This window comes from Silurus aristotelis, assembly GCF_946808225.1.
Source record: "Silurus aristotelis genome assembly, chromosome: 19".
Lineage (NCBI taxonomy): Eukaryota > Metazoa > Chordata > Actinopteri > Siluriformes > Siluridae > Silurus > Silurus aristotelis.
The window spans coordinates 10,174,924-10,202,194 of record NC_139592.1 but is presented as its reverse complement, the minus strand read 5'-3'; the positions used below and the strand labels follow the sequence as shown (position 1 = coordinate 10,202,194).

The 27,271-nt window shown below is 38.6% G+C and overlaps 1 protein-coding gene across 2 annotated transcripts in view; it reads right to left on the bottom strand.

Moving 5' to 3' along the window:
• Nucleotides 1-603: 603 nt before the first annotated feature.
• pax7b (paired box 7b) overlaps nt 604-27,271 on the bottom strand; it is a 41,400-nt gene continuing 14,732 nt past the window's right edge. For both annotated transcript variants that reach the window (XM_083569532.1, XM_083569531.1), the window contains exons 5-9: nt 22,934-23,133; nt 16,168-16,333; nt 15,884-16,080; nt 4,801-5,050; nt 604-2,897 (exon numbers count right to left, since the gene is read on the bottom strand). In XM_083569532.1, the coding sequence (XP_083425658.1) occupies nt 2,782-2,897; nt 4,801-5,050; nt 15,884-16,080; nt 16,168-16,333; nt 22,934-23,133 (929 nt within the window). In that variant the 3' untranslated portion in view covers nt 604-2,781. The remainder of the gene's footprint in view (nt 2,898-4,800; nt 5,051-15,883; nt 16,081-16,167; nt 16,334-22,933; nt 23,134-27,271) is intronic.

The following is a 27,271-nucleotide window of genomic DNA, read 5'->3' as shown; positions in this document are numbered from 1 at the left end:
TGCGCTGCCTAACTCTTCATGGTTCATGAGTCTCAGGCCATAAGCAGGACACATTGGCAAGTGTTCAGAGGCTTTGTGTACAGGCGATGCCCTTGTGGTCAGGTCTGAGGCACATGGCCTAGGGCTACTGAACCATTACACAAGCCTTCTGTGAAGGCAGTGGCACTGAAGCATCTGTGTTGTGACACTGCTTTTAAGCTCTTCTTTATTCCCTCACAGCTCGGCTCAATTACTGCCAACTATTTTTAGTATCTTAAATCACTAAGACTGTCAAGATGCACTTGACTTCAAATACGCTGAAAAACACTGCATTGTGGAGAAGGGGATTAAATCATGATTGCTGTTTGTAGTGAGATCAAACGCCAGTATGTATGTATAGTACATGCCAATAAATATTTTACCCCTTGAAAGTGACTGAATAGAAATATCACTGATTAAAACATGTATGTAGGTCATGTGAGCTCTGCATGTGCTCAGGAAAATATGTTATGTGGTATTAGTATGGGAAATTTGAGTAAGAAAAAATGACCCATTACCCAAAATTACCCAACTGTTGCAAATGTACTGTTGGCAGTGGGATTGTAGAAGAATTCACAGAAGAACTTGTCCAGTTTTCAAAACTTTAATCAATAACAGTGCTACAGTAAAGACACCAACAGGCTGAATGTAGGAAAACCAATACAAGTTCCCATTATGCTATTGTTTCATACAGCAGAATAAATTATTCCATGATAATATACACACATGCTGAACAGAAAGATAAAGCAAATTACAGTTGCTTAAGAAAGAACTATATAGGAATGTAATGGGGGGGGGAATGGAACTCAGAATTTTGGAACTCAGATAGTGCTTTCAATATCCAAAAGGTAGACTGTGTTAGAAATGAGTGCTACACACTAAAAACCTTTTTACACTCCTTCTTTATATATTTTTTCTTTTTCCTTTTTTTTCCTTTTTTTTTTTTTTTACAAAAATTTTGAAATGTTAAATGAAATGTTTTCAGGCTTTAATGGCACATGGTCACTTGCCTGAGTGAGTTTGTCATTCTTATTGTTTGTCCTGCCAGCTACTCAGTTTCTGACTCCTATTGGAATGGTTCTAGAAACCCCTGTGTGTTTAGCGTCATTATGATATTCTGACTGAATGGTGTATGTATACATCCAAACTGTGGAATGGGATGCCAAACAAGATAGGAATGAACATAGTTCCTGGACAGCAGATACACATTATACTTGGCTCATTATGTACTTAGAGGTCTTTTTGTTGATGAAATGATTTATAAGGAGCACAAATTAAATTTTTGGTAGATGAATGGAATGTTAAATTTAAACCGCTTATTATTTATGTGAAGCAAAATGACTTTCTTTACATTCTTTACATTACATACGTAAAGCAGTTTAAACAAGAAATCTTTCAAAGCAGGGACAAAATGTATTAATTATAATTTTTGGTCGCTCCACCTGCAGGTTCTGTTTCATGCACAATAAAGTCACCCTGTAGGATAACCTTCATACTTACTCTGAGCAACTGCAGTATCAACAAATGCTATGACATTGGTGTAGCTCCAGTTATATGTTTGTTATTGGAATATTTACCAGTAAATTGCCTGCAAAATGATTACAGCATTTGAATGAAATTGTGAGGTAATCCTTTTTTTTTTTTTTTTTTTTCTTTTTTTTTTTTTTTTTACCAAAACCAAAACTGCATGCAACAAAAGAAAGAAAAGGAAAGTGCAACATTTGAGAAATGCTAAATAATACACTGTATAGGTCCCATGAAATAAAACAGTATTGTTCTGGAATGTAGCACCTTTTAATAATAGGAACATTTAAAAATACCAATCATACTGACTGTTCTGACAGCTTTGAAGAATGTTTATAAACTATTCCACATTTCTTGTATAAGATCATAGAAGTAATACTTAAGTGAAAATGTCTGGGGTTTTTTTTTCCAGTATGAACCGAGCTTTATTGATTTAGGAATGTAATGCTATTAAAAAAACACAAATAATACTGATAAATGTCTCTCTCTCTAAAACCTGCCCATGGTGTAGATCAAGGGGTTGCTTTAGGACTGTTTTTATTTCTAACTGTTGTGGCTTTTTACAGTGGATAATCCATGTGGGAACAAAAGGGGCAAGGATTGAAAACTCTTGGAGTCCTTATTGGCCAGAACCTCCCAGAAGAGACTGCTGAGCCAAGCACCCCACTGACAGGTCCAGATCTTTCTGAACGTCAAACTTAGATTAAAAGGTCAAATAACCTGCACCGTAGGCAATTTGAACTGCCACCAGCCTCCTCTTTGAATGTTGTGTGAAACTTTTTGTCTGAGGAACCAAACAAAACGTCAACAAAATGTTCTAATAATAATAACAACTGCAACAGTAATAGAAACAATGACAATCATTATATCAAATATAAATGTAATACCATCATTTTAAATTCTATTAAACATTAACATGGTTCCAAACCATGTCCAAATTGGACCGTGGCCTGTGTGTTAAGACTGACTGCTGTGATGCTTGCTTTCTCCTCCAAAATCCTGAAAGAGTCTCTTTGTGGAAATGATCGCTGGGGGAACAAATGATGGGATGGACAAGGAGAGAGACGAGAAGCGGCACTATAGTGTCTGTTTATTAAATGGCTTTTGTATTCACTCAGCCATAGGTTAAGGGGTCTAAGGCTGTCTATGAATTCAGCTACTTCTCTTTTCTCTTGCACAGCACAGTGGATGGAGGGATGCTGGTGAAAAAGAGAAGTGATGTTCAAAAAGACGAGTCTGTCAATAGGCCTGGCCCGTCTCCACTTGTAGCAGTCCCAAGACGGCCGAGTGCTCTCCAAGCTTCATCCTCCTTTGTGTGGACAAGCTGACGTTTTTAGCCAGGTAGTCTACAGCAGCTGCACGGAAAGTCAAACAAACAAATGTCTTTAGAATGTGAATTCTGTTTCCATACTTCTGAGTCCCAATGTTTAGCAGTTATTCAGAGCAGGATTATTCAGAACATCTCTTGGCTACTAATATGCAGTTGATGGTTGCTTGGGGAAATAAATGAGCCACCTGTTCCCTGTTGTCATTCACTCCTGTCATACAGAGTTTTTTCTCTGTGCATGTCTGTCATATCTGCTGTCTCTGTTTCTGCCTTCTACACTCTATCATCTTGCATCAGATCTGGACATACTGCACATGTGGTAATAAAGATTTTTACTTTTAGTCAGCAAACTGCTATATTTTTAAAGATCTTTCCACAACAAACAAATGACCCGATACACTCAACCTGGTGCAACTAGCACAGAACTGGAGGGCACAGGCTCTTTGGGCTAATTCAAAGACTCCAAGTGCTCTGCTTTGAGATCTTTATCAGGATCATGTGTGAGGACTAATCTGCAATCCTATTTAGGGTCAAAAGGTACAGAATGTCTCGCCCACTATCTGTGACTGGTGTATTGATCTGGCTTAAACTTCATACGGTTTCAATTTAACCACGGTGGCAAAAATTTTAAAAGCATTGGGTCTGTGTAAAAGGCAAAGGGACTAGGGCAGGAGGTTGTGAGGACAAACCAAGGGCAGTGTTGCGCTAGTGCAGCATGGGGAGAAAACTAAGGAAACACCAATTAACCCCATCTAGCTGCTTCCCATTTAAAACAGAAAAGCTAAACAAGCCTCCCACAACGCTTAATCCAAAGTCAAAGTGGAAATAGGTATTATTAAGTTAGCACAAGGCTAGGCTAGTGAGGACTTTCACTGCTATTATTTATACAAAAAGTCTTATCCAAGATCCAAGAAAAACAGTATGTATGAGCCATTTAAGAAGTTTACACACAGTAATTACTGAATCAGAATGACATCTGTAATCACAAAGGCTATACTCGCACCAGAGGAAAAAAAAAAAAAAAACGAGCCTTCATAATTAATGATAAAAAACCCTCTCCCACTTATGAGAATTAGCATGTTGGCTTTATCTGCTGGCTTGTCAAGCATGTCATATGTGTGGCAGGTCCTTTGATATCACTGGCTGGTGGAGAAGGTAATTTTCACCACTCCTGCTTCCTTTCTGGTGTGTAGCAGCAGCAGGGTGGGGCGGAGAGACGTTGGACGTTGCCAGGCATCTGTCAGTGTGACAGTAAGTAAGGTTAAACACGCGCTAGCGTGTGATAGCATGCAGAGATGTGAGCCTGTCATGAACAGGCAGTATGCACGGTAGCAGGCGCATACCTGTGGGTGGGCCAACTGTCCTTACTGCAGACGCTTAGCCTGACAGCAGGCAAAGAAATCACTAACGATTTAACTCTGCTCTCTCTCTTGTCGGAAGCCTTTCGCTCTCTGTCATCTCAGGTTCACTCTTTAATTCTGCCTCAAATGTACAGTTAGTCGCACCATTTCCTCCAAGAGACACTCTATCTGGCACTCCCAGTCATAGAGCCCACATAAAACACACACATCTCTCTGCAGCAGGCACTCTCTAAGCTACCATTCTCCCCGATACATTTTAATGAATCAGACAGGTGTTCTCCGAGACAAGTTAAGCACATCCCTAAATTAAATTTTTAATCACTTCATTTATATTACAAAGATTTTGACCTCCAAGAGTTCATGCAAGAACAAGATTTGAAAGAGGTTGTGTTGATGTGTTTTTATTATTATTTTTGTTACACTGCTAGCCAGTCAGATGTGTATAATCTACAGTACATTTGGTAATAAAAATTCATATTTTACACTTAGATACTATACCTACTACACTGACTATAAAGCAATGTGACAATCACAACTGAAAACCTGTATGATTATGGGTGGTGTACTCACTTTGGCCATACTGGCTGTACTGGTATCCAGCTGTGACAGGGTCCACACTGTAGCTGGTGGAGTTGTAGGTGGGAGGACAGTAGGATTGAGACGAAGCCAGACTTTCTGCTGTCTTGATGGGCTCTGAGCGCTGACTGCAGCTTCCTGAGATAGGGTTGGAAGCCTCGAGTCCACTGTGCAAGGGCGAGATGGAGAAGTCGTGCTGTGGCTGAGGAGCCATGGCGCTTGGGTTGCTCAAGATGCTCATAACCTGCAGGAATGAGAGATATGGCTTACAGTCAACCGAACAGCTTACTTCCAGGTGTTCATTAGTTGTAACAACAAGCTCACAAGGTACAAGGGCTCAGCATTAAAAAGGGTTAAGTGAAAGCACAAGAGTAGCCTTTTAGTGCATCCCGAGGGAGTGTTTAGTAGCTTGAAAACAGCTGTCAAAGTAAATAACACAAAGGGTTAAGATGGATGATAGAAAGAAGGAATCAGAAAGAGAGACAGTATATGCACATGCAAGGTTTGCATGACCAGAGGCTGACTTCATAACAAGCTCTAAGGGAGGGTTTAATCAGAGGCCTCCAGTCATCCCTCAGCTTCAGACCTCATGAATGATTAAAATGTTTCAAATAATAGATGCTCATATTAGGCATCCCCAGAGAGCAATGCCAGCTTTAAATATTGGTCTCAAGGTACAGGCTATCATTTGCGTTTAACCCAATATGAGTCACAAATCAAATCGTGCGGATTTTTTCATTCATGTTTTGTCCAAGTGAACACAATAGTAACCTGACATTAATTCAAAACCAGAGAAGAAAAATGAAGCCACAAGCATGTTTTCAGACGTAAAAAGGAATGTCGCTGGAGGGACTATGGGTAGAATAAATAAGTAGAAAATGTAGAAGAGAAAAGGACAGAGATAGAAAGGCATGGGGTGGGGGGCAGAAGTGCACACAGAATGAGACAGAGACAGAGAATAGAGCTACTTTTAGAAGCTGCTCTGTCTGCCACATGCTCCCCATCCACCGGCCGACACAAAGCATCCTCCTGAACATCAGGTTCCCGTTGTGTCTCGCTACGCCCCACTGGCCTTTGGCCATCTCAGGCCCCAGCCTGCTAAACCAATTAGCCCTTCACAGGGCTGCAGAGAGAAAAACCAGGCCCACATGCGCAGCTTCGACAACATCCATGGGCTATTTACTAAAGGTCCATACAACCTGTAAGTTTATAAACTAATTTTAAAAACTCAACCACTTCTCTGTGTTAGGCAAACCAGTGGGCATATGGAAAGGTTACCATGAGTCCTAAACCTATAAGTGAATTTAGTTTAATATCCTCTGCCCAAAGGTTATGAAAAAAATTGCATCATAGGAATTATATTAAAAACATAAAAAGCAACATGCAAGTTCCTGTGCATGTGATATGTGCATAGAGGAAGGAGGAAGAGTGTGTGAAAGTGGTAGCCTATTGGGGTCTCAGTCTCACTGACGTTGCCTGGAGCTGGAGTGTGACCCAGGCAGGGGGCTGTAGGGTCGTGCCTAAACTCATCTAAACTCCTGCCTCAAGGTGGGGAAGCAAACATATAAAGGAGAAACTGATTAAGCGTTAGTTATGTTCAACCCTTTTGTATTGCTTTTATTTGAAATATTACACATATTTATATATATAAAATTTCACTATAAATTACTACAATTATGAACTTCCCTGTTAGATTTCGAGTTGCTCATATTATTTCTAAATATATCAATTATAATAAAGTCATGGAACCCTATAATCCTCTGTGTTCCCCTAAACCTACATCCGGGTGTAATTGGAGGTAATTTTGGGTAATGGCAAAGCAGCAGCGTGTGTATTTTGAAACTCTCGGCAGGAGTGGAGTTTTAATCAGATGAACGAAGGCTACAGCACAACGGGTGTTGGGGCAGAATGCTGGGGTGAGAGCTGAGAGAGAGCGCCGGGCGTCTGACACCTCTATTCAGCCCTGCGCTTAAGCAGCCTGTAACCTCGGTGATGGCATTATGCTTCTGAAAGAGAAATTATTCAAATCTTCCAATTTAGCATAACCTTATTGACATCAATTAAAGTAGTAAATGGAGAATATTCCCGGCATGGCAAGAGGTAGCGAATAACTTCAAGCAGGATCAGAACAGGGCAAAGAGGAGGCTGTCAGCTCAGTCTTCTCATCATGCCCAATGTGCTGATGCCAGGCGTGTCATGGGGCATGGCGCAGACCAGCTGAAATTAGCTCAGTCAATAAAAAGGCTGCACAACAATTAGCCTGAAAAACAAACAAACTAAATCACCGATCCAGACTGTGTTACAGTAGATTCATTAGCATAAGATACGTTCTTCACTGTGTAACACATGGAAATCACTAGAATCAGTTTACATATCTGCTTTTTATGTAATGCTTTATAATATTAAACCATGTTAGAAAAGCAGTGTCCGATGTAGAACTAAAGATGAAAATAGTATGTCGAAAAGACAGGGACTCAACAAGGTCAAAAGCTTGTCCAGGCTTGAGGTTATAATCTATTACTTCCTTCTGTACCACCATCGCTAAGTTAAAATCAATATTCTTTCCACATGTGTAACCTTTGTGGATCTGATATGTAGGTGGAAGGAAGCAGAAACATTTGCCAATCATCCTGGATGACAAACAACATCCCCAGGCAGTAGAGCTTTCAAACCCTGTAAGCACTAGATGAGAACTTAGAGTGTCCATGCAATGCAAAACTCTCTCTCTCCCCCTTCTTTCTCTCTCTGCAGTAGCTAGGTTTTCACTTCTTTGATTTGGAGAACTGCAGAACCAGATAATGCCACACAGTATCCAGTTTAAAAAAACATAGATCCAGGCATACCTCTTCTCTTACTCTTCTATTTCCATTCACTGAGAGATTTCTTTACAAATAACAATAAAACCGAAATTAATTCTCGCAAAGGCTGCAGCTTTGTAAAATGTGAAATTGGAAATTGATACAATGTGCATCCTTTCAGATAAATGAATGATGCTCACAGTTTTTTTTTCCTAATTTCCTTAACTGTCAAATTATAATTTTTGTCCAAATAAGTGTTTGACGCAGGTTTACTTCTTTTAAAATTATATTAAGCGTAACACAGACAGGCTCAGACTTAATGGCACGTAACTGATATCACAATTTTTCATTAGTCCCTTCTTTGCAAAATGAGAGGAATATTAACTGGAGGTAAAGCTTCCTATGTTCCAATCGTATGCTTGCTTTATTCCAATATTTTAAAACTGGAGTGCAGCAAAAATTATTTTAAAATATAATTGGAATCTCATATTATTTGTCTTTCTTAAGGCAGAATTCATAATAAGACCGTAACTATGAACTGTAACTATAAAACTGTCCTTCAAATGTTTTTACCAACTGAGCACTTTAAATAAATGGCGAACAAATGGCCTATGTATGCAGAAGCTTTTTGTGGCAGGCGTGGATGAGCACCCTGCAGAGCTCAGTGCTACAATGGCATTAATGATAATAAAAAAGGCCATCAGCATCCTCACAATCGGCCTGTCCACCTGCTCTGCTGCTCCTCACGCTCAAGCACAGAAGAGGACAGAGACAGTGAGAAGAAAAGACTCAAGGGGAGGAGAGGGGGAGACAAAAACTCCTGGAGGACTGTGCTTGCCTGAGGGCATGCCTGCCTGCAGAGCAGATAGGACTTCTCTCACTTAACTCTTCAACACACACACACAGACTGGATTTGCAGAAGTGTAGGAGTAGGCTCACATTTCACTTAGAGGAAGATGTTGTGTAGCCAAGCAAGGGTCATCTGTACAAAGAGCAGCCTTAAGCAGCACACAAGGTGTGAGAAGGTTATCTCCACAGCACAGGGCTCTATCCTCCCTTTATCCACATCCAGACACTTTATACCACACCCACACAGACTGTTCACTACTGAGCATGTGGAATGATCATTTTCAGTATAAATACGTTTTTGCTTTTTTTTTTTTTTTTTTTTTTAAATGACACACCTCCCAAAAGATATGGGATTTGTCGGATTAAGAGGCCTGACACATTGTGCTCCTGAGAGACACAGACACAAGAACATCTCACTCACACACAGCGACATTTCATTTTCGACAGGAATATCTGATGCAATGCAGCTGTAATTAAAGCAGAAAATAATGCCATTCTCCAGCAGGCAGATGCATTTCTGAGAGCACCCATAATCCTTCTGCAAATCCTAACACCCCCATCTACCCGCAAATTATGTCAGTTGGAAAAACTGTGTGCAAACAAACACATTTATGGCCAGGAAATGTACGATTCTGATGCAATTGCTTTCTGATTCGAGAAACTTTGCGAGGTCATTAAGTCTTAAATATCTTTCAGTATTCAGAGACCTAAATGCATAGATTGCAATCTGGGTGAATGGCATTACACTTAGCATTAGTCTGACTGAAATGCCATAATAATATAAGTAGCTGCCCCAAAGTACTGATCATATGGCAATAAGTATCCACTTTTCCTACCTGAAAATAGATTTAATCAGTGCGTAATTAAAAAAAAAAAATCCACAGAGGAAAAAATTCACAGTCGTAAACATTCAATTAACTGTTTTGTTTTATTGGAAGATTCATCCTCTGTTGCTCTTTTCTTTTTCTTTGAGTTTATATTTCTTTTTTCTGTCTCTTCCACTTATTTTTCTTTTCTCCCCAGTGGTAGGGATCAGATGACAGAGATTATTTCTTTCCCTACCCATGTGTCATTGCGTTAATGGGCCACTGCACATTAATTGAAAGTGAAAAAGGGCATCTGCCAAAAAAAAACTGTGAGGGAGACGAGGGTGATGCAGGAGGAAAGGGGGAGACCGGCTGGTCTATGAAATAGACAAGACGGAAATAAAGGAGTGGGGGAAGAGAGGCGCTTAGGGAGACTTTAATTGTTTCAAATTAGGTATGTGATTGACAGTGACAGAAAATGGGCACTGACAAGCTGGGCCCTGATGAGAACGATTAGCATGCAGCCAAACAAGCTGTCACTTTAAGCAACACGTTGGCTGTGGGAAATACTGGGCACATAGCTCTTTGACCCTGGTACGGTAATACAGCCTACTAATTTCAAATCCATGACTAATGGTAAGAAAATACTGGGGGTTAAATGGGTGGCATAATTGATTCCAACTAGATTCGACTAGTATAACAGCATTAGGTGAAATCTACTATTCTTATTATGTATTTGAGCAGTCACAGCAAATGTTTAGCAACAAACATCTAATTTGATCATCATTCCATATAATGTATTGTAAATGCATTTTTACACAGCCATGTGACAGACTGTAACTATATTTAAGAAGCAATCTAAATGCTGGATTTAAAGCTAAATCATTTCCCCTTATACACAGCAAAGAATGCACTGCAGTTGTCATCTTCATAGCAACAGAACTTCCTAAATATCTTAAAGTGCTACGAGGCCTCTCACTAACCAAAGGTTAATGCATCCTATTGGGTTGATGTGCAGGGCAAGAACGCACCGCAATCCGATTACTTTTTCCAATATGTTTGCAGCAGTGTGAGATGAATTCAGGCAGAGGAACAAACATCCCCCTCTGACCTCCAAGCCGTTCGGTCTGTCTGCTTCGCACAGCTGCCTACGGTAAATTAAACGATTGCTTAAAATGATTCCATAAGAGTGGATAGGAGGGCAAGGCACAGCAACTAGCTCCAAGAATAATGCAAGGTGGAGGCAGGAGCTTGTGGGTGGTGGTGGGGTTTCGGTGGGGGTGTAGCAGTGGGGATGTTTGCTATAAACAGCAGGCAGCAGGCACAGTGAAGAATGTCAGGTCAAATTGTTTTTGACAGTGTTAATATCGGCACCTCATAGAGATAATTACATGTAAATAAACAGTGAAATAACTCTCAGCTGGAGACCGGGCGCAAGAGCAAAACAGTTAGCAGAGGCCAGATGGGGACTCCAGCAGTGGATAGTGTGGGGAAAGAGAGATAGTACAGCTTGAGCATATAGGCTTACTGTAACAATAATATACATATGTATTAAAAAATACATCACGTGATCCAATAAACCATCGAAAACCAGTCAGCAAAACTGAAATAAAGAACAGCAGAAGACTTTAGTGAAAAGTTTGTGCTTTGTAAGGTTGTAATATTAACCACAGGTTTACGCCTGTCAGGCTGGTATCTGGAACTAACACATAGCATGAGCACTGAACCAACCTTCCACATGGTGACACGTGCACGTCCATAATTATCCATAGCGCTACTGTCAAGAGACATTGATCCAGAAAAGTATCTGAACAAGATTTTAATATTAGATATAGAATGTCCTATATATATATATATATATATATATATATATATATATATATATATCTCAATGGAAAAGCAATAAGTGCACTGATATGTAAGACAATCACATTTATGATGCTTTGAATTTCATAATATGATATGTAAATTATGCACTTTGTTAAATTTGTTGAAAATTGTATTGGCCACATGTATGATAACTATAAATTGCATTCCCATATATTTCCTATTTATCAAGATGCAACAGCTCACTTTTCTGTAGGAAATATTCCTCACCCACACAAACACTCTTAAATTTAAATAGTGGTTTCATTGTATGCTGTGGCCTTTCATCTATGCATGTGGAATAATGTACTCGCTCCGGGAAAAGATGGAGAGAGAGGACAATGAGAGGGCGACTTGAGAAGGAGGCCAGAGGACAGACCACTGAGGTAGCATTTTAACAAAATGTAGAAATACTGTGATGAGAGAAAGATGGTGATGTAGCAGGATACAAGAATGTGCCTTCAAAATACATCTCTAGACACAATGAAGACATGCCATTACATGCAGTTTTCTTCATCTAACAAGCAAAATGAATCATTAAGACATCGGGAGCATTCTCATGATAATGTTTCCTACATCTGTCAGCACACCACTATGTGCATGATATATTGATATATCCTTCATTTACAGCTACAATAGAACACTCAACAAAGAACCTACTTAAATCTCATCACCTGTGCAGTCCACAGGGTCAATAAAATCCTTCTGTTATAGGACAAGAGCATGGGGAGCCACTCTAAGTGACCTAGTAACCCTACTACCTATTGCCAAAATTTTGCATTGATGGCGCAGTTCCACTCAGTCCGAATAAAGACATATAGACAAATAGTCTGTTCGGTAGAGGGACAGAATAAATTTGCGCAGAAAACATTCTGCCAGTGGGCATGATTTAAATTCCCAGATTTTTTTGGCAGCTTCCAAGCAGGTCTCATCTCTTTTTCCCCCTAAAGCTTCTTGCTTTTTAATTCTTTCTAAATTGAAACAGCATCCATACTTAAGATGAGTTTTAATTAATGAGCATTTTCCTCCCTTGCTCTTAGATTATGGGAGTGATTTAAATGTGAGTTGTGTGTCTATGTTGATGACAGCTTCCTAATAAGAAGTTTAATTTCCCACCATATATTGGAAACAAACTCACCCATTGACATGCAGGTGGACGATGTCCCAATGAGTAAGAAGGACACTACAAAAGGAGCGGCCGAAACTTAATCATATTTCTTTCTCTCCCTACACCCCAACCCCCATCACATTACAGTTTCCTTTTTGGCAACCCCTGTGCGGGCTTCTTAAATATAATTCATCCAGTTTAAAGTGGCAGCAGTGCTAATGGGAGAGGCGAGCGAGGTTTGAGTCCCCCCTCCCTTATCTCTAGCTGACAGTTGTCAGGAATCACTGGAGAGGCCTGGGCTAGTGTGTGTGCGGCTCAGGCGCCGAGGCCTGGGGATACAGATCAAAGGGAGCGCGGGTGAACGCTGCTCTGCCTCTGATCCCCAGTGCTGAAACCCAGCCTAGGCTCTCTCCCTTTCCAACATCAAATGCTAGCCAGAGTTCCTTCATTCCAAAACACAAATCTTCCTACTGCAAAATTACATTCTCTTCTACCACATCCCTCATTTCCTTTTACATCAACTAGAAGTCTATATGTATGTTTATTCTTTTTTTTTTTTTTCTGTGACAGGTTGCTTTCTGTATGGTGGATATAAATGTTTCTGAAAGCAAGAGGTTTAATTGCATAGAAAGTGGATGGCTTGCAGCATTTATTTCACACTTTATACACATTAAATCACACCAAACCCTGAACTTCTATTGTAATTATTTCTGCACTACTAGAAAAAAAAGGGATTTAGTTCAACAGGAAATGTATTAGAGGTTAAAGGTTAGAACCTAACATCAGTGATTCCTATAGGAGTCTGTCCAAAGTAGAAATATTACTAAGACAAGACTATAACCGAATGTACAAAGGCAGTCTTTGTGTCTTCTAAAAAGACAGGAATGGTCAGTTCTGGTCTGGAGATTGAATTTAAAACAACATTGTGGCAGTATAGAAAGAAACAATAAACACAATAAAAAGTGTGTTAGTTGTACCATGTTTTCCAAAAGTCCAGTGAGAAAGTGCATACTTGGCTAAGGCTAAGTGCTATGTGTGAGCCAATAGCATGCACCTGTTGGTGCAGTGAGCCCAGGTGGATTAGGTTACAGCTTGGCAAACCGCCATCTCTTTACCAGGGAGGAGGCATTTCTCTCGATTCTACCCTCTGAACAAAGTGGTCTGTCTGCACCTCAGTGAGAAAGTGTTGCCCATCTGTGTTTCAACATGGACGTTCTCTGCAGCAAGAACTTCTGAACAAGGCACATCCACTGTTCCAGCAACCACAGGAATGAGGAACTGCTAAATAGCATGAGTCAAGAGAAGTGTTTAATACATGACAGTCTCATTCAGATGCGTCATAACCGTTTCTCTTTTCAAAAGAAGACGTGAATTAAAATCAATGGGGCTTTTTTGCTAAGTTGACAAGAATAACTTATTTGTCGTAAAAAGACATGAAGGACCTTCGATATTGCAAAGGAAAAATAAATTAAATAAGGCTCATTTTTAATCAAGACAGCGAGACAAAAAGATTTATGGGACCATTGAAAGTGGGGTCAAAATTGTGTTATGAGCTTCAATCACAAAGAAAGATCAACTGGAAATTGTTTCCTAAGGAATAGTGATTATTTAATTAAAGCAATTAATTTTTTTCTTATTATTTTCTCTATTTATTTAATCTTATTAATAAATATTTAAGTATAAAAGTTAAAACGTCTATTAAAGGTGCATCTTTATTGAGTTCTCACTTTTATTAGGTTTATTATTAATGTGTTTGGATTACTGCTGTTGATTATTGGCTTTTGCAGAAATTTATATTTACACACACCACAATTTTGCTTTATGGGGTTTTTTAAAAATCTAGTTAAGTTTTCTGTATTTTCTGTATTTAATGCTGGTAATCATCTGTTTGTTTTTCTAAATCTAAAATACATTCACTGCAATGACATTATGTTGCAATATAATTGCAACAGGCTGCTGTTTTATATTGTCCCACACTATGACTGAAACGGTTTACTATATTTTACTACAAGGTGCTGAAAATCTAAATATACAAAAAGCAATACCTTCTCTGACAGAAAGAAAGAACAGAGGTGTTTTAATGTTGTGGAGCACTGTGGGGTTTGTAATGGCCATTGACTCACAGTGTGATGGTTGGCTGAACTATGATACTGCTGTCAGAAAGGACAATTTTTCTCACAATGAGGGCCTGATGGACTTGCCACATGTGCCATGTGCAAGTGGGTAAAGGGGTAACATGAAAGACGCATTCTCAAATTCAACAAGCGAGACGCTTTTTTTTTTTTTTTTTAACTATAACAATTTTATGTAATTGTGCTTGTTTTTACTCTGGTAGAATTTTGAATAAGGATTAGATATGAAAAAATAATGCTTAACTATTTTCAGCTGGATGAAATTAGATAGATAGATTTGCAGAGGAAGAAATAGCATTACAAAATGCATTCCGTCCTACAGTATTACTTTCCTTTATTCGCAGTTGTTTAATATTCCGTTTTATATTTATTTGTTTGCCTTTTGTATTGTTGCCTGAACTCATGCAATAACATTATAGTAAATTGCATATCAGGTTGTTTGGTACAAAAGTAAATTAACAACGTATTGTCTTTACTTTCAGTGGTAAACCATAATGTAAAAGGAGATAAAGAGTAATATCACTTTCTAATTTGCTTTGAGGTGTATATTAATGGTATAGTGGCAGCAAGTGGCAGTAAATTGTCTGTGAATGAGGGGTTAATTGCAGACAAATAAGGCATTGAATTCCATTTTCATTTCCTTATACACCATTTCAATCTTATTTTATGCTTGTTAGTCAGATCTTCCTGCTAATGGTGGGCAGAACTGCCCAGTGCTAGGGTGTAATTGTGAATAATGTACTTTTTACTAACGATTGGCATCAACATCAGTCTTTTTAAAATATTGTTACTATAACACAAGCAGAATACATTAAAAAGCCTTCTATTTAAAACCATGCAAATGGACACAAAGCAGACATCAGATGATGCATCCTGCTACTTGAAGTAAAATATAGTTAAATCTGAATCTCCTGGCAACACTCTGGAAAAACTCTGCATGAGCGGCGTAGAGGCCTGTAATAATCTCAGCCACACTGAATCGTTTGTTACACTTAATTAAAGCATCTTGACTTTCTTAAACATATATTAACTCTGGAAAATTACTTGCATACAATTAGATGAATAGGCTAATTAGTTTGGAGCGATTATTCCTTTTCTTCATGAGCCACGGCGCTGTTCTTTCCCCAGCTTTCATTATGCAGCAGCGGATTTGTTCTCTGCAGGGTATCCACTATTGTTTCAAATTCAAGCTCTAACGTCTTTCAAAGCAAACTATTATTGCTGTTTTAATTATGAGAACTCACAAAATAGAAGAAAATTAATAACAAAAATGTTATCTTCAAAACACCTAGCCTGGAAAACACAGGGGGAAAATCTTTTGCTATCTAAGGACTACTTCTTTAGAAAGAAACTCTTTCACACCCAAGAGATGCATTTAATCACAGCACAGACACGGCAGCACACAATGCGCACACTCTTTTATCATCACAGAGCTCTCGTAATTCCACTTGAGAAACTCCTTGACATCTGTCTATAGAGAGGAATATTTACACACTTTGGTCAATGACCCTTACTAACCTGTGGAGAGAGGCCATTGTTGACGGGGTTCATGGGGTTGTTGGAGGCTGACTGGCTCATGAAAGTGTCAGTGTAGCTGGAAAAGCTGTGCCGATTGGACGAGAGGCAATAGGCGGAGCTGCTGTCACTGGAGAGGCTGCCCTGATGCATGGTGGATGGGGGCAAAGGCTGCGGCCGGTGCACTGTGCTACTGCCATCTGTAGAAATCATTGACATCATTAGCATCTTTCTTTTATAAAAATCATGCCAGTCTCACATTAAGAGGTTGATTTTGGAAGATGTACCCTGTGACAGAGTGGTAGCGGTGTAGCTGGGTTCAGGGAGCTGGTATGTAGGAAGAGTTGGCATGCCTGTTGCTGAAAACCCTCCTGGTAACAGGTGGTTGAATGCAGCAAGCTGATTGGCTCCGGCTTGTTTGCGCCATCTGGCCCGTCTATTGCTAAACCACACCTGCAAAAAAAGAATCCATCACATTAACAAGCACCATATTAAACATAATTTATCATTTTTTATAATTTGTTTTAAGTTTGCATAGAAAAATTTTATATTTGTAAATGACAGAAAAATTGTGTTTTAATAATGTGTGGATACAAACTGAATTTAAATTCACAGCTCCAACATGTTGAGAATAAAATAAATAAATAAATAAAAAAGAGTGCTGCTAATAATCCGTCTGTGGCAAAGGGGAGACAAGGCCCTGCCCCTGTGTATGCAAAAGAGTAAATCACATTGCCTTTGAGGGGCCATTCTTTAGAGTTTAATACACTGGCAGCGCAGTTAATCTACTGTTGTTTTTCAAATGTGCTCGGCCATTGTGAATGGTGTTGAAAGAGGGGGACAATAGCCTCCCGATGAATCGGACACAAAGAGTGGGTGTCCCTTTTAAACAGCTCCTTCAGAATGATGCTTTCAGCCAGGACATTGATCAAGGAGCTTGAGCAGACATACTGTATGTGCACACACTCTTTATCTGTTCCTGGCAGCCTGTTTGGCTCCTCTTGATGCTTTGTATGAAAAATGCATTTTGGTCAAGTGTATTTTGTGGGTGCTCACTTTGTAGCAACATATTGTGTTTTTTTTTGGGTTTTTTTTGGGTAAAAAGCTAAGAGAGAAAGCATAAAGACTCATTAAAATCAGCTTGAACGTCTCTGAAGTACCAAGACATACAAATGGATTGTACAATTATGCACTATACATAGAATTAAAAAAAAATATTTGTGTGTGTGTTCTAGCTAGTTCTACTTAAAAGAGTTTAACTGAACCACTGGGTGGACTTGTAAGATGATTGACCTGTAATAAGCATGAGCCTAAATCCTAGAAACTCCCAACTTCAGAGGCATAAATTAGTGTTATTAACCCACCAGGGAACTAATCAGTGGTTATTATGTGTGCTTAGGAATTATCAACTTAAATACTCTGACCACACCACCATGCCTGGACTTCAAAAGAATTTCTAACCTTCCAAAATTTAAAAATTATATGTGCCTAGTGGGCAAGTATGTTGATTATACATTATTTCTAGTATGTACCTTACATACTGTTAAAAGTACCTAATTTTAACATATTATCCAAATTTTAATATGTACATAATTATCAATATTTGTGTTCAATTCTTAACATTTTATACCACAAAGTTGTATATCTAAGTACATAGTGGCAAATGTGGGGTACAATTTGGCAGTTAATGTTGGTATAATAGTACCAAGAACAAGAAAACTGCACCTTTAAACATGCATTTAATCAAATACATACTGTATGTAACATAAGAGTAGGTATGTACAGATAACAATATTTAATTAAGATTTGTAATGGTCAATGATTTGTAATGTAGCCTTAAGGCATAACCAAATAACGACAATACCATTAAGCACATGTTAAGTAATTATGCTTCTGTGCAAACGTGGATGTCCAATATGGACCAAACATGACATCATACATATTTATTGGTTGTCAATCTTCTGTTAATTTAAATGCAACCCAAACAAATTACAGAGAAAACCATTTGTGATCATCCAGTATCTCACCATACAGCTTTCCCTATTAATATGATAGTTAGTGAGGTGTTAGTTGTGACATCATACATGTCACAACTAACCCTAAAACCCTTTACACACAGCCACCACTCCCTATTGATCAGGTTTCAATTACTATTCATATGCTGGTGTAGAGGAATCTTTGTGATACTGAGAAGAAAGCCTGGGGCATTACGATGTACATATCTCTGTCTAAGAAGCTAGAATAACTGCCCCAGCACCTCTAAAGAAGCTTGACGGAAGTCGAATGAATGCTCTATTCTGGACCCTTGTGACAAAGGCACCTTGAGCAGGGATTTTCTGTCTTTTGCTCTCTCTAATTCCCTCGCTTCTTAGAGAAGGAGCACACCATGCTCAGCAAGGCTAAGAAGAAGGCCAGAGCTCGAGAGTAATTTTATATATCTCAGAATTTCCCTAAGAGAAAAAGGGCTACCGTTCTGATTGGAGCTAAAGGACCTAGTATCTGTTGTCAGTGAGTATTGAGGGAGTATAAGTGGAAAAATTCAATATACCTCAGTTCATTTCCCTGAGCAGAGCCGAGCGAGTGGAAAGACAAAAAGAGGGAAGGTAAACGGAAGACAAATCTGATTGTCTTGTGCATTTCTACATCAGAAATAGCAGTTGAAGCCAGCTGAGGTACGCTGGCTCCAGGAAAGCTCCATCCACTCTCATCCTGTATCAATCAGCCAGCTCTTCCTATTATTTCTTCTCTCTGTCCAATCACAAGCAAGTGGCTAGGGGTCTACATGTCTTTCTAGGATTGGTATGGAACTGTAGCATGGGAGAGGTGACGGGGGGGGGGGGGGGGGGTGAGGTGGGCAGTGAGGAGTGGTGAGGTGGGCAGTGAGGAGTAAAACCTAGCTGACGTGATTGAATTTCACAGCAAAAAAGAACATAGCAGAGGTTGAGAGGTGTAGAAAAGGTCCACATCAATCTCTCTGTGGCTGTATGTAGGGGAATGAAGTTCTATTGGTTCTAAGTTCTAAGCGTAGATATGACTATATGATGTCCGATGTAATACTGAAGATTGACTTTGATTAAAAATATTTGTAAAAACTCTAAATAAGCATCTTCTTTTTATGCTGCGGTTGTGTTTCACAGATGGATTGAATAATGCTTTAGTGTGCAAAAACGCACATACACAAAGTCCGACTCTGCCATTTATTTAAGGCTTTCCTTTGTAGGGTGTTCCCATTCGCCATGACTTGTTAGGATTAAGCACAGGTCTATTGGCTCCAGATTTTCCTGGGACCAATTGTGGCTCGTGCGATATAATTCCTGAACACAGGAGCTTACACTCATGACCTGGATGTCTTGTATCCGGAGTGGATCAAAGAGTGTCAGAACAGACAGGAGAAGTGAAAACAGCCCTGTGCATGTCTCTTTAGAGCATATGGAGCAACTGCCATCTACCATTCATGACATTTTTCTAAATAAAACTTCTATCCAGCATAATGTTATACAGCAAAAACCAAGAATACTTCTTGACATGTTAAAATAAAAATATATATATATAGTTAATAGATTAAAGCATACTTTAATGTGGAAACAGTTTTAGTTCAGTGTCCTGATGATTTACAGAATTTAAAACACGATTATTACAAGAATATTTTACCATCATGCTCTATGTTAAGGTTATGGTTTCACTAATAATAAACATACATTTGCATAGAAAATCCACATTTGTCAATGGCCATGTTGATTAGAGTCTTCAAAACTTTAAATGTAATAATTTAAGGTACATTTAGAACAGATAAAAGTGTGCAATTTAGTTGTGAATAATCGTGAGTTAACTGATGACAATCGTGATTAATCGCAATTAAATATTTTAATCAATTAACAGCCCTAAAAAAAAAAAAAAAACTTTAGAACATTATCTCTATAGAAATTCCTCAAATGTTTATGTGACTGTGTTGATTTAAAAAAAAAAACAAAAAAAAAACCATTTACTAAGGACAAATTATAGCTTTTCTTTAAACTCATCAGAAGAAATACTAATCATCAATGTGGTAAGAAGTTGTAAATTCGGGTACTGCTCTTATTTTTGTCTTTCATTCTTTTTTACCCATTTCTGAAATAGCTGTGACATTAAAGATTTCCATATAGATGAGAAAAGTATGTCACTGCTATATATAGTGCTTATGGATCCTACCACATTTCTGATACCAAAGCAGTTTTTTTATACATGTGCATAATATCAACTATTACAAAATTTATACTTCAACAGTTTTTTTTTTTTATATGATACTTTACTCATTAGTTTTTTCCCCAAGTATGGCTACTGGCTACTTTATATTCTATCACTGTGTATGAGAATTTTTTGACTGGCTGACAACATCTCTACAGATGGATATCAGCTTAAACCTCCATCTGGTGGTAGTTGTTTAGTCATGTTTTTAGAGCAGGGAGAGAAAAGAAAGGTAGCCATGCTATAAGACCCAAAACCCTGTGGTTAGTCAATATGGATCACTTCCTATCATTTGTCCCTGTGGGGCTATAAATCAAATATATCATGAGAAAGAAGAATGGTTCAGTGACAGTAGCTGGTGATGAACACAAGGTAAGAGAGGGAAAACTTGAGCTAGAGATCAAAACACTGCCAAAACACTGCTCCCTCACTCCATCACTACACCACCTCTGTCTGTCTTTTTTTGTAGGCTACACCCCCTTTCTTTAAACCTTCTCCCGCTGATTCGATCCCTCTGACATCTGGATACTGTGTCAGCGCAGCTGTGTTCAAGTGGGTTGACATTCAGGCCATGGGGTCTGCCAAAAGCCAAGAGGGTCAGACACCTTCCCCACTACAAAAGGAGTGATTCCAGAAGCCTGGCATCTCCATTTGAGTATATTCCAGCCAACAACCCAACTCTCACACACACACACACACGCACACGCACACACATATTTAAAAAAAAAACACTGCTTAATCAGTGTTTTTTTTAAAGGTATGCTTTTGTAAGTTTTAGTTCTTTAGCCATAATAAACAAAGCTGATACCTACGGTTGAATCATTGAATAAGTGGTTCGCATTAATGTTTGCCCACTTGTCTAATTTGCATCAGTGACCATAAAAACACAAAAGGACCACATGCTTCTTGGAGAGCTTTTCAGTGACAGGAAATTGGGGCCAAATTTGGCAGGGAGATCAGCAGGGTCTGTAATGATGCCAATTAGACCTTTGTCTGGTAAACAAATCAACTCCCAAATCGTATCATCAAATCCAGCGAGCAGAATATGAGGCATATACCGTATATTATATGGGTGTGATGTAATGACACTATGCGGTATGTGGACTTAACCAGGGTCTGTGCCTAAACAAGAATTGTATTTTAATTAAATGCGAACCCTATCAACAGAAACACTGACAAAAACTAAAAGGGACAGTCCTGGATACTTTTTCATTTACATAATATAAAAAGATAAAAGAGACATCCTAGCAGAATGTGACTGCAGCAGATTGTGAAATATGTGTAAGATATCTGGAGTGTTTTGCTCTGCTGGGAAGTGATGAGTTTTAAAGATGAAATGTTAATCACATATTAGTCAATATGGTTTTATTTTGAAATCCTTTAAGCATGCCAGAGTTTAGTTCAGGTGGGTAAAAACCGCACTAATGAATCATCGACTCTTTCTTCACATTTGATTTGAACACATTATCTGTTAATTCCAAATGATGTATTCATTTTGATAGATTTTTGGTAATCCTCAACAGTACTTTTACTAATGTTTGTTATAAAAGTATGACTACAGAAATGTAAACAATATAATTGTCATTTTATTGTGTGTGCGCGAGGTAAAGAGGCTGGAAATTCCTGAATATGAAGAGAACGAAAGTGGGTTGGAATTTTGCTTGGAATTTTGCTTGAGAAATAAAAAAAAAAAATGATCGAAAGGGACAGCTGCAGTTTAATTGCGGTGTGTGATAATCACAGCAGTCTGCAAAGTTCTTTTCCTACATGCTCGACATCACATTCCATGAAATAAAACCCCTTTACTATCATACTCTAGCAGATTATAGGAAACAGTGTACCATCTAATAAATTTTACATCTTTTAAATGTGGTACGATGTAACTGTACTATTTTGGTACAATGCAGAATTGTAGAAATGTCAAAGAAATCACACAGCTGAGATAAGCTGCCGTGTTTTTTATTTCACAACCTCTTGATTGATAAATGTTGCTGGTGTAGAAGGACTTCCCAGGAGAGCACGAGGGATCCACTCTGATATGCAGCAAATTTTACAAGGAGCAGCGGTGGGCTTGAAAGTGGTGGGAAGAAACAATCTCAGCCAAGAGCTGGAGTGAGAAATCCATCAGGAATGCACTCCTTCTCGTTTCATCCCCCTCCCCTCGTCCACCACAGCTGTTGCTATAACTCTACTGTAGTTTCCCTCATCGCTGTTTCAGTTATTTATGTTAGTAGAGGTTGTAGCACAGATGAGATTTAAGAGAGGTCTGTTTAGTGATGGTAAATTGTTCACGTGCATCATTAATGTTTAGTAGTAGACACACAAAGCCCTTTCATAAAACTGTGACAAGCTTCAATCGCACTTTCTTTCTACTTATAAATGAAAGACTGAGCTCTCAAATTTTCATTTCTTTCTTTAGTTATAGGGTCTTTTTTTCTGTAGCAAAGTTGACTGCTGTTTAACATTAGAATTCATAAGACATGTATAATAATGAACTGTATTTCAAGCAGTAAACTAATATAAAGACTATTGCAAATATTGCACTATTTTAATTATATAGGATGAATTTATCAATTTTTATAGCCCACATAATCATATGATATAATTTCACAAAAAATAACAATTACTTTGTTCTCATTATGAAAGCCATGCATGTTTTGCTCAAAATGTTAATCATATAAATATAAAATAATTATCTGATTATCCTCTTTTGCTCACTTGGCTCGTATACTGAGGCTCTGGAGATCTAATGCTCTGTCTTATTACATGATGCTCTCACAATGTGATAGTTTGATGCAAGCAGGGACACAGGATTAGAATAAGATGTACCTGTACTCGAGCCTCTGTGAGTTTAGTCCTCTGTGCCAGCTCCTCTCGGGTGTAGATGTCAGGGTAGTGTGTCCTTTCAAAGGCCTTCTCCAGCTCCTCCAGCTGCTCAGCAGTGAACGTGGTTCTACTGCGTCTCTGCTTCCTCTTTAGTGGCAGATCTGGCTCCGAGTCCACATCTGAGCCGTCATCTACACGACTTCCTGTTGTTGGCGAAAAGGAGCAGGTTATTTTAAAGGTAAAATCTGAATATAAATGATAAAGACTATGCAACATTCATTAACTCAAGTCTTTTAATCATAAAGAATTTAATGAGTGGATAGAGAGAGAGTGAGTGACAAGAAAGTATAAAATGGCATTAACATGACTTCAAGCAGATGTGACTGCATCATTTGCTTATTTATATGAGAAAAGCTAATGCAATTCTAACTGGCCCCGAGGCCACGATGGAGTACTGGGGGAGTTAATCTTAGCAGACCACCTTAGCGAGACACTATTGTTCTGCAACAAACTGGAACTGCCTTAATGTCTATAGTATTATATTATGTTGTGTCTTTCAAGCAGGTGCACAATATATCCTTGCTGTTTTTCAAATGCAGACGGGAGATTATCTCAGACACCACACCTATCCATGTCAATTACAAATTACACACCGGTCGCTGTTTAGTGGCTCAGTGGAGGAATGTTTTCAAATGACTAAAGAATGAGATTTTATCCGTCTCAAATGTGTGTAGGTGATAACTGTAGCAGGAAAAGGATGCAAAAAAATTGCAACGTGTAGGAAATACACATTTCAGATGTGTTTTAAATGCTCATTAAATTTTTTTTTTTGGTAAATTTATGATGTAGGATTTGATGTTTAGAAATGTAATGTAATGAATAAAGCATATTAATTTTGTCTGCAAAATACATTGAACTAAAATATAATCAAATATTTTTTCTCAGTTGTTTTTGTCTTTTTTATCTTGTTTTAAAATTCTCATCAGGCCCAACAACAGTCCCCTCAAAGACAGATAAAAGATAAATCCTCCTTCTGTTTATTCTTTAAGTCACATCAAGGGCCTTCACCCATTCCACATTAATGCAATGATAAAGATAGTCTCAAAGAGCTTTTCTGCCTTGAGTTTATTCCTTATTTATTTCCAGTTTGGGCAGCACTGGGCTGATCCTCTAAAAATCCCCCTGGCAGCATCAGGGGCCCAGTGCTGCAGATGCAGGCCTTAATCCAGGCCATGACTTCCCCACAAATTTAAGCCATTCCACATTAGGAACGGCTCAACCCTGGCTCCTCATTGGCCAGTGGTGCCAGGGGCTTCCCAACCGGCTTCCTCTGAGAATGGAGCTGATTTTGGAGGAGATGGAACAGGCCATGAGACACTATATAGCAAGTGAACCTGCTACTCCTCCTGTCTCCAATACTCAGCCCTGAGCCATAGATGTCATCACTCCCACTTTTACTCTCTCATGATTGACACCTCCACTGAAAAGACAGTTATTACTTTTATCATTCTTTGTGGTGGTATTTGGTATGGAAATGCCCAGCAGGAGGATGGTTAGGGCAGTGGGCTAAATTAAAGTTTATTGGACTTAGCTTCTGGCAATATTATTGGAGTATGATATGAGTTTTAATTAATCTGGGACATGAGCTGATAGCTTTAACCCCCATCTGACCTCTTCAACTCAGGGTTTGAGTCCTGAATGGAATGACAATGTCAGGATCAAAATTTTAAACAAGGGAATTTAAAGCTGTTTTAAACAATCTTTTTTTTAATGTACACTAAATTCAGCCCTAGCAGCCTGTGAGTATAAAATGGCCTGGCTGTTCTGGATGAATAAGATGGGTAGGATTTTGTGAAGTATGTCTACACTAATCATGACAGCAGCTCATGTTCATGTCTAGGTTCAGGACATGTTTGCCAGAAGGGACAGAAAAGAGTTGAGGGTTGAGATACAGGTACATACAAATATCATAGCAAAAAATGCTCGTATGAAGGGCGCCATAACTGCTAATTATCACGGAGTTAGACAGAAGAGTCAAAGCAGAAGCCATTAAGCCACATTCTACAATCCTCTGGTATCCCACAGTGATAATGCTCACTAACTCTTTGTTCTTTCCTAAGGGAAAAGTGTTTTAACTATCTAAGTCACTGCTCTGAAAAATAAACTGTTTACTAGTAAAAGAATGTAAAAAATTGTACTACCTAAAAACATGTTTAAGACAAATACTAAGTGATTCCTTAATCTTTATTGCTCACAAATAAAGCGTTATACTGTAGATCCAAACATTTGAGATGAAAATCCTTTTTTCATTTAAAACAAAAAAATTTATACAAAGTATTAAAAAAAGGAAAAAGAGACACCTTGAATATTCAACATTTAAGAAATGGTCAAAATGATTGAATCTGTTCATGAGTGTATCTGTATTTAATACCTGTAATGTATGTATATTTCTTCATTCAGACTTATGAACTGGATCTAACATGGCTCATCAAATTTTACCCTTTTTTTTCAAAGCGCACGAGGGAACACCGTCATTAACTTCAAATCAGGTACTTATATACTGATAGTAAATATTTTTAGCATTTAATTTATTATATATAATGTGTGTGTGTGTGTGTGTGTGTGTGTGTGTGTGTGTGTGTGTGTGTGTGTGTGTGTGTGTGTGTGTGTGTGTGTGTGTTTTAAATTAAGTACTCAGTTGAATGCAAAGTCACTTTAATTTCTTTGAAGGCATTCTATTTTTTTGTTTGTTTGTTTTTTAAAATATATATATGGCAAAAACCTTATCTTAATAAAACCCAGCCTGAATATAAGTGCATTGAAAAAGAAAGCTAAAAGAAAGCAAAGCCTTCAAAGTGGCTCCAAATTCAGGCCAGCACCACAGTTTAATTAAACAAGGAATTACGGGATTACATAGAGACTCTCATTACAGGCCACTTGAGGAGTCTTCTGGTGGCTGTCTTTTTGTCTCCCAGAGCTCACGCTGCACAGTTCTCAACGGATTACATGTGGCCGTAGGACATGAGGCCGCATTAATTAAATCAATTCCGCTGCCTTTTCTCTTTACAAAGATTCCTTTCCCCCAAGTGCCACCTCCTCCGAACGGCTGGGGTAAAAAATATACTCGTATACAAACAGTGATGTTCATGTAGCAAACTTTACTTTGTTGATTATAGGGAAAGATATGACAAAGCAGACAATACTCGAAGCCAGGACAGAAGTCTGTAGATCACCTTCTAGAGGTAGCATCAGAATCCGAGGGGTGGCTGCAGCTTTCATTTCAGAGACAGCATGGAATTTATTTATGTTTTCCTACATGCTGTTGGATTTCAGATGAAGGAAAAAAGATCCACCAATATCCAGCCTTGCTTTGCATCACCCACCCACATAGTAATCTGGGCAAATTCAGCCTCAATCAGAGACTGGTCCTCTTAACATTTCTGAACTCCAACCCTCTCCAAATTGTCCACCCCACAAATACTACCTTTTTTTACCAGCTGCTGAATAAATAAAAGCAAAAGAGATAAATCTAAGCAATGAGAGATTAGAAGCTTGAGAGAAAGGTGCATGCATGACTGATGAGTATGCATCCTGCCACTTCTCATTCTGCCCTGGTCACAACAATTACAACGTCATTTAGCTGCCACTTCACAGCACATGAGCAACCCAGGTCTGCGCCAAACGATAGAAAAAGAATAAGTTTTGACAGCGTGCTCCGGCTGAAGGTCACCGTCTCTCTCTCTCTCTCTCTCTCTCTCTCTCTCTCTCTCTCTCTCTCTCTCTCTCTCTCTCTCTCTCTCTTTCTCTCTCTTTCTCTCTCTCCCTCTCTTTCTCTCTCACTGTCTCTCGCTATAATGAAGACAGGATTATGGTAATGAAACAGATGCTGGTGCAGATACGAAGCCCGAACCTGAACCTCATCTTTGTCTCGAAGAAGAGATCCTGCAATTGGCATGCTAGGTCCCTTCACACAAATGGGCCCTTGGCAAGTTCGCAGATATGATGAATGTGCTACAGCATTAATAGAATAGAGTAAAACATATGCTGCCTAGAAGCTCGGCTTTGGTGTACGGTAAATGGAACAAGATATATCTGTTTTAAAATTCCATCAGGAGTACTTCTCGAGCTATTCATCTGTCTCTGTGATAATGAGGAATGTGCCGATTATAATGAAATGACATGTAATTCTATTTGAAAGTTCAAGGGATGCTGATAAAAATGTTCTTGTTTATCATGAAATGAGAGCTTAATTAAGAATTATTCAGAAGGCAATAATCCTAAAAAATCCTCCAGGGTTTACTATTTTGTCAAATGCCTAATGTTGGTCTTAAACTGGTTGGA